Source organism: Octopus sinensis, linkage group LG7 (genome assembly GCF_006345805.1).
Source record: "Octopus sinensis linkage group LG7, ASM634580v1, whole genome shotgun sequence".
Taxonomy (NCBI): domain Eukaryota; kingdom Metazoa; phylum Mollusca; class Cephalopoda; order Octopoda; family Octopodidae; genus Octopus; species Octopus sinensis.
The window spans coordinates 71337740-71350195 of NC_043003.1; the positions used below are offsets into that span (position 1 = coordinate 71337740).

Genomic DNA, 12456 nt, shown 5'->3' on the forward strand with positions numbered 1-12456 from the left:
AAGAGAAAACTTGGCATTTGTTGACCCATGTAAGCTTTTGACAGAGTCACTTGCTCTTTGATATGGTGGTTTCTGAAGAAGCTAAGGATAGATGAGTGGTTTTTGAAAGCTGTACAAACCATGTGCAGGGTTGCTGTCAGTAAGGTGAGTGTTAACCATGAATACAATGATAGATTTAATGTGCAGGAAAGCATTCACTAGGATTTGGTTCTCAGTCCCCTCCTATTCATCATTGCACCCCAGGCTATAACAGAGGAATTTAAGACCAGCTGCTCCTGGGAACTATGATATGCTGATGATTTCATTCTCATAGTAGAATCAGTAAAAGAATTGGAAAAGAAATTACAGGAATGAAATCAAAGCCTGGAATCAAATTATCTTAGAGTTAACTTAGCAAAAACCAAGGTTCTTGTAAGCAAGAAAACAGACAGGACCCTAGCCCCCTCAGGTAAATGCCCTTACTCAATATGTTGGAAAGGTGCAAACAGTAATTCCATATTCGGCAATCAGTGCAAGCTATGGAAACACAAGAGGTACAGTGGAATCACAGGAAGCTTAATGGAGAAAGTAGTTTTTGTTTGTGGAAGATGTGCACATGCCATAAAGTCCAAGGTTACATGGGAAATCGATTTTCTCAAATACTCTAGAGGCCCCCTAGAGGTAAAAGATAGTTTCTGTTACCTAGGTGAACAAATTATCAGTTGAGGAAAATGTTCTGAAAATGTAGTTGCTAGAATATGAATAGGAAGATGAAAGTTCAGAAAGCTATTACTTCTGTTAGCAACAAACGGTCTCTTACATTCTTCACTAGGGAAGGGCTTTGCATTTATGAGTGTCATAGTTTTCAAATTCACTAATGAAGTATTTGCAAGACCATGGGCTATATTTAGTGACAACAGCACAAGTGTCATGTGTTGGAAATTAAATCTTAATGGCAGATGTTGTTCTGTGTGTATATATGGGTTGGGTAAACTGGTTACTAGGCAGATTGTATATATGGGTTGGGTAAACTGGTTACTAGGCAGATTGTATAATGCTTATGTACATACAACAATGCTGCATGGTAATGAGACATGGGCCCTGAATGTAGAGATATGCAAAGAGGTGAAGCTTGTATACTCTGCTGGATGTGCAATATTAGCGTACATGTAAGACATAGTGCAAATGTATTGAGAGGAAAGTTAGGCATAAGAGGAATCAGATAAAGTGTGCAAGACTATGCTGGTTTGGTCAAGTGACGCATATCGATGAGAACAGTTTCATAAAGAACTTAAAGTGTATGGAACTCATGGAAGAGAGAGACCCTGGAAGACATGGGACAAATATTTAAAGGCTGATCTGAAGATGTTGATCCTTATGGAGGAGATGAGAAAGGACTAAGATGATTGGTGATTTGCTGTGCTCAAGAAGACCCACCCAATACAGCAAATGTGATGCTTTTATGTGTGAGGCTCTGTCCCTGCTTCTTCTCTCCCCAACTCTCTACAACTCCTATGCCTTGCACATACTTTCTGCTCTATTCTCCTTCTTGAGTCACTCCTAATCTCCCACCTTACCCTTTCTCCGTTCTATATTTCCCACAATCTGCACTCCCACTATGTTGGGGGATACATTCTTCACTAGGAAAGGCTTTGCATTTATGAGTGTCATAGTTTTCAAATTCACTAATGAAGTATTTGCAAGACCATGGGCTATATTTAGTGACAACAGCACAAGTGTCATGTGTTGGAAATTAAATCTTAATGGCAGATGTTGTTCTGTGTGTATATATGGGTTGGGTAAACTGGTTACTACCACAAATGGAAAAGTAGTAGGGGTGGGGCACCATGAATAAGATTTATTGCATTACTTTGAAAAAACTATATCAGCAAAACAAATGATCTTCTCTAAATGCATTAAAAACATTATAACATATTCAGAACACTATTTCAGAAATTTATCTCCGTTCCCAAGACAAATTTAGGTAGAGCAGAATGAGTAAAACAAAATAAGGTAAATTTGCCTCTTCAATTCCCCAGAATTACATTAGAAAAAGATCTCATACACATCAATATCCATCCCTAGACATAAGAAATACAGCAAACATTTTTAAATAGCTAGGTCAAATAAGAGAGGATCATGGGAAAATGTCACATTATATGAAATTAATGAAACTTGACAGAATTTGAAAATTCAACATAAAATATTCTCTATAACTTCTCCACGATCTGCTGGAGTTGCTCTCCTCCTGATGAACTCACACACCATGCAGTTAAAAGAAGAAATTAATGAAATTAGTCATTACTCATTTTGCCCCCACTTTAGACTTTAATTTTTGCAAATTGAAAAATTATCAAATTAGACATTAGTGAGAAAAATTTGACTTGGAATCCAACAGGAAAAAGAATATTGATTGTTAAACACCAAAACCTATCCAGATATTTTATGAGCAACCTCAGTTACGATCGGGTCAAAGTCGAGGAAAAATTTCTTGAAAAACAAAGTACCAATCACCTGACTATGTACCAAATTTGAATCTTTTCGGTTTGAACGGTAGTTTTTTCTAGCGGTGTCATATGAAATTGTCACCCATAATTATGACCCTAGTATCGATCTATTGCATTTCAATCTCTTTTAGGGTTAGGGTTAGTTAGGATTAGGGGTGGGGGGAAGGGTATCTTTTTTTCTTCACAAATGTAAATAAACCCAATCTGTTTCTTAAACGAGGGACATATTCATACGGCACAGAAAGCTTTTTTTTACCTCAATAGACGTCACTGATTGGTTGAAATTGCAGAAATTGAAGAAAAAAAACAACAAATATCTTACAAACTATAGAATTTTCTCAATAAAGCCAAGAGAAAAAGATGTTTTATAAACACATTCTACCAGTATACGAAGTTTAAAAGTGTTTAGTTACGTGGAAATTATTTTTAAAAACTGCTGTTCAAACCGAAAAGAACCCCAAATTTTCTCAACTTCAGCAACAACAGCTATGTCCACCTAATCTTACTCTTAAAGATGATGCAATTATTGCAATGTAATGGTTTCAAACAGGGAGCGGGAAAATAAATCAGAAATTATTTATTTTGCCCTGTCCTCTACTCAGTACATACGACAAACATCTGCAGCTTCCAAATTTTCCTATGCAGTTTTTCGTTAACCCTAGGCTATCTTAAAAGCCACCGTCGCAAAGTTCGGTGTGCATAGCCTGAACCCTAATAACAGATGTATGTGTACACGTGCTTGCATGCATGAATGTGTTGATCCCCGAGCGAGTTACCTTACAAGGGGAAGTAATAAATAGCAAGAGCTGCTTCCCTTGGGAAGGGAAATAACTCTAGCTTAGCAAGAGACAGAGAGAGAGAGAGACAAGGAGTAAGGAGAAAGACGAGCAACAAATGAAGTTGAAATTGTTGTATGTATGACAGAGGGAACGAGGGTAAAAGGCAGAGAGAACTACACATGAAAAGGGAGGAGGAAAGTACATGTGTAAAGAGCCCGTTAAGCCTGTGGATGTATATATGCCATACCTACACAAGTGTGCCCCACCGACTTTGCATCCTCATAACTTGCAGAAAATAAATATTCTTTAATGAAATTTTCTACAAATACGCTTCAGAAAGTATAGATTCTGATTACCTAGGAATTTGTTTGGGAAAAGTTTTTTTTCTGATGGTGGGGAGAGAATTTCGGAAAATTCACACGAGTTGTCTTTGTTTCCTCATAACTTTCTGTAAAAAAAAAGATATTTTTATTAAATTTCTATACATATCTTTGTGACGGTGTATATTACGATTATATTGGAATTTAATATGAAAAAAATTGGTGGGCTCGCACACATACATAATGATACACATCACAAAATGAAACTTGAAATTTTAAAAACAATTGTGATGCATATGTATATGTTTGAGCCCACCAAGTTCCTCCGGTCAAACTAAAGCGTTTGACTCGGGAAATTCACATCGGGAATGTTCCGAGTCCTCTCACCACTTCCACGTTCGTCGGTGAATTTTTTTCTTCTTTATATTCGTTTACTACACATTATTTTACACCTAGTACACTAATTTTTTTCATTTTTGTGACCGGGTGAATTTTCGGATCCTATGAGATTGATCGTATGAATTTTCCGAGTCCTCTCTCTCGACCCCCATCCCCGCTCGCCAGCGCGCATTTTCTATCATATTCACTTACTCCCTGTTGTTGTACATCCATTGCACTTTTTTTTCTTTTTTTTTTTTTTTTTTTGCTCGAGTCAAACGCATTAGTATGTCTGTATGTAGGTACCTCGCTTGGTCCTGCCGGAGATTCGAAACCGAATCCACTCGCTCATTACTTGTTAAGCAAATCTAAAGGCAAAGGAGGGTTAACATAAAAAAAACCCAGCTTGCTAGGTGTTAAAAACTGTAAAGAAAACGAATATGAAAAAAAAATTGGCGCAAACAAATGTGGCGAGGAAGAGGACTTTCGGAAAATTCACAAGACCTGATTTTTCCCTCATAACTTTCAGGAAAATGAATATATATTGATGAAATTTTATAGAAATATCGTTCAAATGGCCCGAATTACGATTATAAAGACATTTCTGGGGAAAATCTTTTCCGAAGGGGTGGGGAGAGGACTGTCGGAAAATTCACACGATCCGTTTTTTCCCCTCATAACTTTCAGGAAAATGGATATCTTTTAATGAAATTTTATAGAAACCCCTTTCAAGCAGCATAGATTACGATTATAAAGAAATTTGTGGGGAAAATGTATTCCGAAGGGATGGGTAGAGGACTGTCGGAAAGTTCATACAATCTGTTTTTTCCCCTCGTAACTTTCAGGATGTAGTTTAGCGCCCGGTCACCAAAACGTGTTTCTTTTTTTTTTTTTTATGATTCCTATGTTTTCGATGATGGAGAATTCAAATATGCAAAAAAAAAAACACACGTTTTCAAAATTTTTTGTTCCGAAGTTTTTATTATTTTGGAATGAAGAACACAAACATAGGTGCTGAGCCAGTGACTAAACTTGTAGTATTTTGTTGGGATTACTCCAATGAATTAAAAGTAAAGTAATTGCTTCTGTCAGAATCATTTACCTTTGTAGCGAAAAAAAAAAAAAGAACCGACATATACAACAGGTATGTAAAATATATTTTGTGTACTTCTTTCTCTGTTCATTTGGATAAGCTGTAGAAATTGTTGCACGCACACACACACACACACAAAAATTCTCCAGACATTTAGCTGTTATTTTTAGGATATCGAGTTTCGTGGTGAGAACTTCACGTGTCGTGATCTTTTTGCTGTTTCACTATAGATCTACATATGCGGAAACGGACAAAACAGCAATTCATTTTTACTTTTAGACGGTGGGATAAGGTGGTGAGGGGGGTGTTAGGGTTAAACGATACCTTACTGTAAAACGTGGGATGAAGTGGTGAAGGCTGACCTCAAGACTCTGAGATTAAGGGATGAGACAACAAAGGACGGGACTTCTGGCAATATGAGGTTCTCAAAAATGCCTTGGCCTCCTCAGCAAAATAAGAGTGCAGAATATTTAGACAATACACAAGAGTTGTCAGTGGTTATTCCAGAAGACACACATTTCTACAGCTTGTACCAAAGCATGAAATCGTCCAGCTACAAAAGTTGCAGTAATTATGCCAGATGCGAATTTGAAAACTACAACCACAGACTTCTGACACAGCATAAAAGGTGTGTTTCTGGTGAATCACCCCTTCAAACAATCAAATAAATGCATCCAAATTACAACCCACTGAAGTTCCTACTGTTATTTCCATTTGGTGATAAGGGGTGATAAGAGTCAACTTTTGATGTTGGAGTTTGGTGTCATATAATATTACAGATTACAAATATAGGCTCATGGTTCAGGAGCAGGATTTTTATTTCCTTCACTATTTGGGTCATTTGGCTTAGGAATATGACGTGTTCTAATATTGAAGAAGCAAGGTTACACTCGATTCAATATAATAAAAAAATTTTTTAAATCAAGATGGCAGAAAGTCATCAAAATATTAATGATTACATATATGCCCATTGCTCAAATATTGGCAAAAGAGCATCCAACATTCATTGGAGGCCCACAGTGGATGCAGAAACTATACCAAGATTCAATGGCAATTGTTCAAAAGTTTGGTAAAACCATATTTCTGTATCACTTTCATATATAATCAACAATGGAAAGACCAGACTTAACTGACAGAGTATTAAATATAAAACGTAGGGATCTCTTGCTCAGTGTTTTAGAGAACACTTTGGGAGAGATTACAGGGTACATGGAGACTAGAGTTTCAAAAGTGTGGATATCACCATTGTCATATGTTGTTCATATTTTTAAAAAAATGCTAAATCCAGAACATTATGAAAAGTTTCTTCATGCAGAAATTCCAAATCCACAAACACAACCAATTCAATTTTAACATGTGACCAAAAGCTTGCTACACGGTCCATGTAGGAGAGATAAATCCAAGCAACATGTATGTTTGATGGGAAATGTAAAAAACATTTCCCTAAAGACTTTCAGGAAAATACATCATACAGTTATAATATCTGTTTACTTTACTGTTGTTGAAATGATGGTTCTACAGTTACAAAGTCAAATTAGTAATCATTCAGTTCTTTTTTAGTCAATGGAAGTCATTGTAATGTATACCTATGTGCAGCTGTAAAAATCTTTTAAATATGTTCGCAGATATATTCATAAAGGTCATTATGGGTGACAGTCAATATTAGTGAACAGACTAATGCACAATAAACAAACACACAAAGATGAAATAGAAAATTAGATTAACGGCCACTTTGTATCCCCATTGGAGGCAGTCAGGAGGATTTGAGATTTCAAATTACACGGTTCATATCTTCCAGTCCAACTGCATAATGACAATTTATTTAAATGGTATTACATGTAATACCAGTTAATGGTATTACATGTAATGTATCTATACAGTGGTAAAGCAACTTATATCATTGAGGCTGAGGTCATGATTTGGGGTGAATTACTCTCATGTCTCACCACTTCCTCGCAGAAGTATTGGATAGAACATTGGGGGATTTATCCATAAACATGGAAGCAGACCATAGGTATTAGACAGCAGCTTTATGGAAACATGTAAAAAATATTCAACTGAGAGAAAATATGCAATTAAAATAATATGCACAAAATTGAGAAGATCAAATCAACCAAAATTCAGTTCAACAACTTTATGCTTCACATAGAAAATGGTTCTGTAGTAGAAGAAGCAATTGGCAAAATTATTATACTCCAAGAATGTAACATTGTTCATGAGTTCAGTAACTTCATTTCCTTAGTTTTCAATAGAAATGTCATGCATGAATGTATTACAGAGTCAAAAAGATTTTCAAAAATTGAGGAAATGAGGAAATACTAAAACTATTTCCAGATGTAAAAGTTCTTCTTAGTCATGATCAATGTTCGCACCAGGATGATCCTTCAGAATTCATTACAGAGTACTTAAATATGCTAAATATTTCTGGATTACCATCACACACATTAAAATTAAAGACTAATGCAGTAATTGTTTTCTTACATACAATATACCAAGAAGCATTTGTAATGGTGCATGTTTAGTTATTGAAGACATTCAAGAGAAAGTCATTAAGGCAAAAATAACTGAAGTTCCACATCACAGAAAAACTATTTATACTAAGAGTTACCCTTTCTTCAGTAGGCGAAGAGCTACCACTCACGTTAGTTAAACGAAACTTAAATTAGCAATGGCAAGGACAAACACTTGAAAAAGTTGCTTTAAATTTCCCAATGCTCATATTCATACATGAACAAAGATATTCTCTTTTCTCTAGAGTGACTGAGTGTGTGTGTGTGTGTGTATAAGTACAAGAGATACAGAGAAGAGGTTCAACTCAGGCAGACTACGATTGGTGTATATATATACAGATTTAATATGATAGAGTTGTCTAAAACATATATTAATACATCTGGAATATAAAGATATAGAGATATAAAAATATATGACTGTTAAAAATATGCAAGGACAAATAAATCTTTATATATAAAAGTGAAGTTGTGTGTCTGTCTCCTACAATTTAGATTCCTAACTACTCCCACATTTTGCGGTGCAGTGTAACCAAAAGCGGGTATCTTATAGTCGTGATTCATATCGAGCCCTTCTGGGTATTAGCGCATGTCTACGATGAGTCTACGATTTTAAAAACAATTTACCATCATTTTTAATGCATTTTTTTGCTATTATATAAGGGAAGTAACTCTCTAAAAATGTATTATTAAATCTCAGAACGTAAAAAGCTACAGAAACACCCCGCTTTGTGGTTAGCCATATTGAGATGGCTATTATACTTTACATCTCTAAAAATGCTTATTTGGTTATTTCCCTTACAAACCCGAGCAACGCCGGGCGATACTGCTAGTATATAGATATATAAACATAATAGAGTATAGATAAAAATATAGATAAGAATAATGAAATATAGAAAGACATTTCTTTTAAAAAATTCAAAATAAATTATGGAATGGAGGGAGTAATAGATGTTTAAAAAGATAACATTAAGCTCCCTTTATGGAATTCAACAGGTGATGTTATAACATGGTTCCATTGCCTCCCGAATAAGCATAAGACTCATTTTATACAATTTTACATTTCGAACTATTAAGCCACTATGTCCCTGATATTATTAAATAAGGCACTGATATTTGCCTGGGATTTTGTCAACATTCCTCGATTTGATATTGATATTATCCTAACCACGAGAAAAATCTTGATAAATTTTTAAGATTGTAATTGGATTAGAAGCAACTTGATAAACTACTTTGATATTACCGTGAGTTCGTCAGATTCAGCCCAGGTGACAGACCTAGAGGGTCTCTATCTCCTGTCTCAAATTAGGAAAACCTAACCAAACATATCTGGTGGGCTATACAAGGATGACACTCTATTCGCAGTAAATGGTTCATCTAAACCAGAGATTGAGTGAATTGAGTGAATTTCTTTAATCTTATTTGAGACTGACATAAAAATAGTCAACTTTCTAGCTGTCACATTAAATTTAAACACTTAAGTTATTCTACCTATACAATAAACCAAATCAAACATTGTAATATATTAATGTCTCTTCTAATCATCCAAAATTAACCATCGATAATATTATCACTGCCATCTTCCATAATTCATATGACTCTCATATAAAACATAAATTAATTAATACTTGCAAAACCATTTAATACATTTCTACGCAAACACTACTCTTTTCATTTTCCTTGATGATGGGGGCATGCCTTGGAAGTGAATCATAAGATTCACATGTACTCTTTGAATGAACTCGAGAAACAATCGTTGAAATACTTCATTTCCTTAAATATGGTACCTAAAACTCTTTTTAAACATCTATTACTCCCTCCATTCCATAATTTATTTTGAATTTTTAAAAGAAATATCTTTCTATATTTCATTATTCTTATCTATATTTTCATCTATACTCTATTATGTTTAAATATCTATATATTTACTTGTCCTTGCATATTTTCAACATTCATATATTTTTATATCTCTATATCTTTATATTCCAGATGTATTAATAAAGGTTTCAGGCAACTCTAACTTATAAAATCTGTATATGTATACAGTAATCTTGTATACATCTCTGTATCTCTTGTACTTGTCTAGCATTTCGGGTTTGATTCAAGTATTTCCATGCTTTCTATGCTTTTCTATACATATATATATATATATATATATATATATATATATATATACATATATATATATATATATATATATATATATATATATATATATATATACATATATATATATATATATATATATATATATATATATATACATATATATATATATATATATATACATATATATATATATATATATACATATATATATATATATATATATAATATATATACACACATACACAAGCACACACACACACCAAATTACAAACATTCCACAAATAATGTTGTTTACAAGAAGGAAGTTCTCATTTAGAAAGATTTCTGACAATGGAATATGAAACCAACAATGCAGATTTCAGCCATACAGAACAGTATTTATCTACCCACCAGGTTTGGCATCACTTATATATGACTTACTAAATATGGAAACAACTAAATAATCATTTAAAAAGCGCGAAGAGAATTCTAAGTTTGGAACCAGTTTAGCTTATTGTAAGCTGCTATAAGACAAGTTGGACTATAAAATACTCAAACATGCTGGGTCTCCTCCATTCTCTTTCTTTCCTTTCTCAGCTGGGGTAGCCGTGTCTCCCTATCTACGTCTCTAACTTTCTCTGCCTCCCTTTCTAGCCTTTACCATGTATTTCTTCAACTGCAAGATATATATCTCTGTTCCTCTATTATATTTTAACCTTTCCCCACTCAAGGGGTCTTGCTCTTGAAAGTTACTGCAGAGACTCCACTGGGGCTGGTGCCATGTAAAGATGGTTGATGTTAAGAGGAGCATCCAGCCGAAGAAACTATGCTACTGTACTGATGCCATATAAAAAGCATGCAGTACACTCTATGAAGTGGCTGATGTTAGGAAGGACTGTAAGAATTAACACTTCCTTCTCTAAGCCTAGATTCGAAACTGAATCCGAGAATTCTTGGATTCGGTTTCGAATCTAGGCTTAGAGAAGGAAGTGTTAATTCTTACACCTTCAGTCATTATTCTCATTCACTCGTTATTACTTTCTCTCTCTCTCTCTCTCTATATATATATATATATATACATATATATTTTATATATATACATAAACACACATATATACACATATACACACACATATATACGCACATATACACACACATATACACATACACACACACACATATCTATACAGTTATGAGGGAAAATCTTGGATCTTGTGAATTTTCCAAAGTCAACCCTCTCCACCCTCCCGTTGATTTGCGCGCATTTTTTTTTTCCCCTATTCGTTTCCTACACATTGTTTTACACCCATTCCAGAATATATTTTTTGGGGAAATTTTCATTTCCGGGTCAAGATGTAAATAAACATTTAAATTTAATTGTTGCGTGTGTGTGTATGTGTGTGTGTGTTATGCTACTTCCTGAACATTAAACTATTTTTATCTATTATTGGTGTTTAGTGAAATTATTATTGCTTTATATCAATTGATTGCAAATATTTTGTGTCTTTTGTATTATAGTGGGCTTGTTGCACTGTAATAACTTTACAAGATTTGAAACAATTTGGTGTGAACATCTCGTTTCTTGTCGAATTTCCTAAAACAATCAATTTTGTATCCTGTTGAAATATTTTGCTCTTGTAAATAGCCAAGGATATCCTTTTACTACTTCATTTCATAGACTGTATTGTACATTTCTTTTCAACATACATTTATTTTAATCGGTTTTATTCCTCAAGCTAGTCTCCGAAATGAAATTTACATGTTATTTTTTTAAACACGAAATGGTTTTATTTAATTGATAGCAACCAAAGAAATGGATAATGCTTTAATTTTCATGGAAACAAACACGATGAACACTTAACTTAAGAATATTGGACTGGATGTTTTAATTTTGTTTCATATTTTATATACCACTCAAAATATACAAGACTGCTTGAAATCGTTCTCAAAACAATATATTATTGTCTTAAGTTACAGCAAGAACTTGAAAATTGATAAAATAAGAATTTTCAACTAATTCAGAGTCGGAAGCCACTTTGACAAAGCTCCTAAAAGTGAACAACTGTGATCATACTATATCAGTGTGTTTTTATGTTTTATTTTGACATATAGAATCGAGAGTTAAAAAAAAAATCATCTAATTCTATTATATATACATACAAGTATATACCCCAAAATATATACATACTTTAAACACACACACATCGAGTTAAAAGAAACAGGATATCATCTTTCTAATTTGCCATTTTATTCACATTATGGGAGGCAGTTCAACCAAAATTACTCGTTCTTCCTCTTTAAGGGAAAGACGTTTTAGTCGCAAATCCTCTCGACACCGACGTACAAAAAGTGACATGCCAAATACTGATCAATTACTGACTTGTCCTGACTATATACGTCCAGCTACAAGAGGTTCCAGTAATTTGAACAAAATCGAACGCCTACGGAATGCTGATTTACCAAGCGAACCAAACAATATACCTTATTCTTCAACGAAAAGAGTTAAGTAACAGAGTTCATTTTTATATAAATATTTTAAACTGAGAGCGAAGGAATAGGGAAAATGATTCTCACTTCAAAGTTGTAAATGAGAGTAAGAAGGATAGCCAAAACTACTAGATCAGACCTTTATATAGAGAATACTGAATAGTTACCAGCTTGTTTTGTAAACTGATAAATATTTTACTAGTTGCAAAAATCGATCAGGTGCGATTTAACCGTATTAAGCAAATGAGAGACAAATCGCCCTCGGATATGATACTAGTTTCTTGCTTGCAATATTCTGGAAAGAATTCCTGATATTCT

At 34.0% G+C, this 12456-nt stretch overlaps 1 protein-coding gene across 1 annotated transcript in view; it reads left to right on the forward strand.

Moving 5' to 3' along the window:
* Nucleotides 1-11131: 11131 nt before the first annotated feature.
* Nucleotides 11132-12456, forward strand: part of LOC115214535 (PHD finger protein 24) — a 33481-nt gene continuing 32156 nt past the window's right edge. Inside the window, exon 1 of the mRNA XM_029783742.2 lies at nt 11132-12152. Within this exon, the coding sequence (XP_029639602.1) occupies nt 11910-12152 (243 nt within the window). The 5' untranslated portion in view covers nt 11132-11909. The remainder of the gene's footprint in view (nt 12153-12456) is intronic.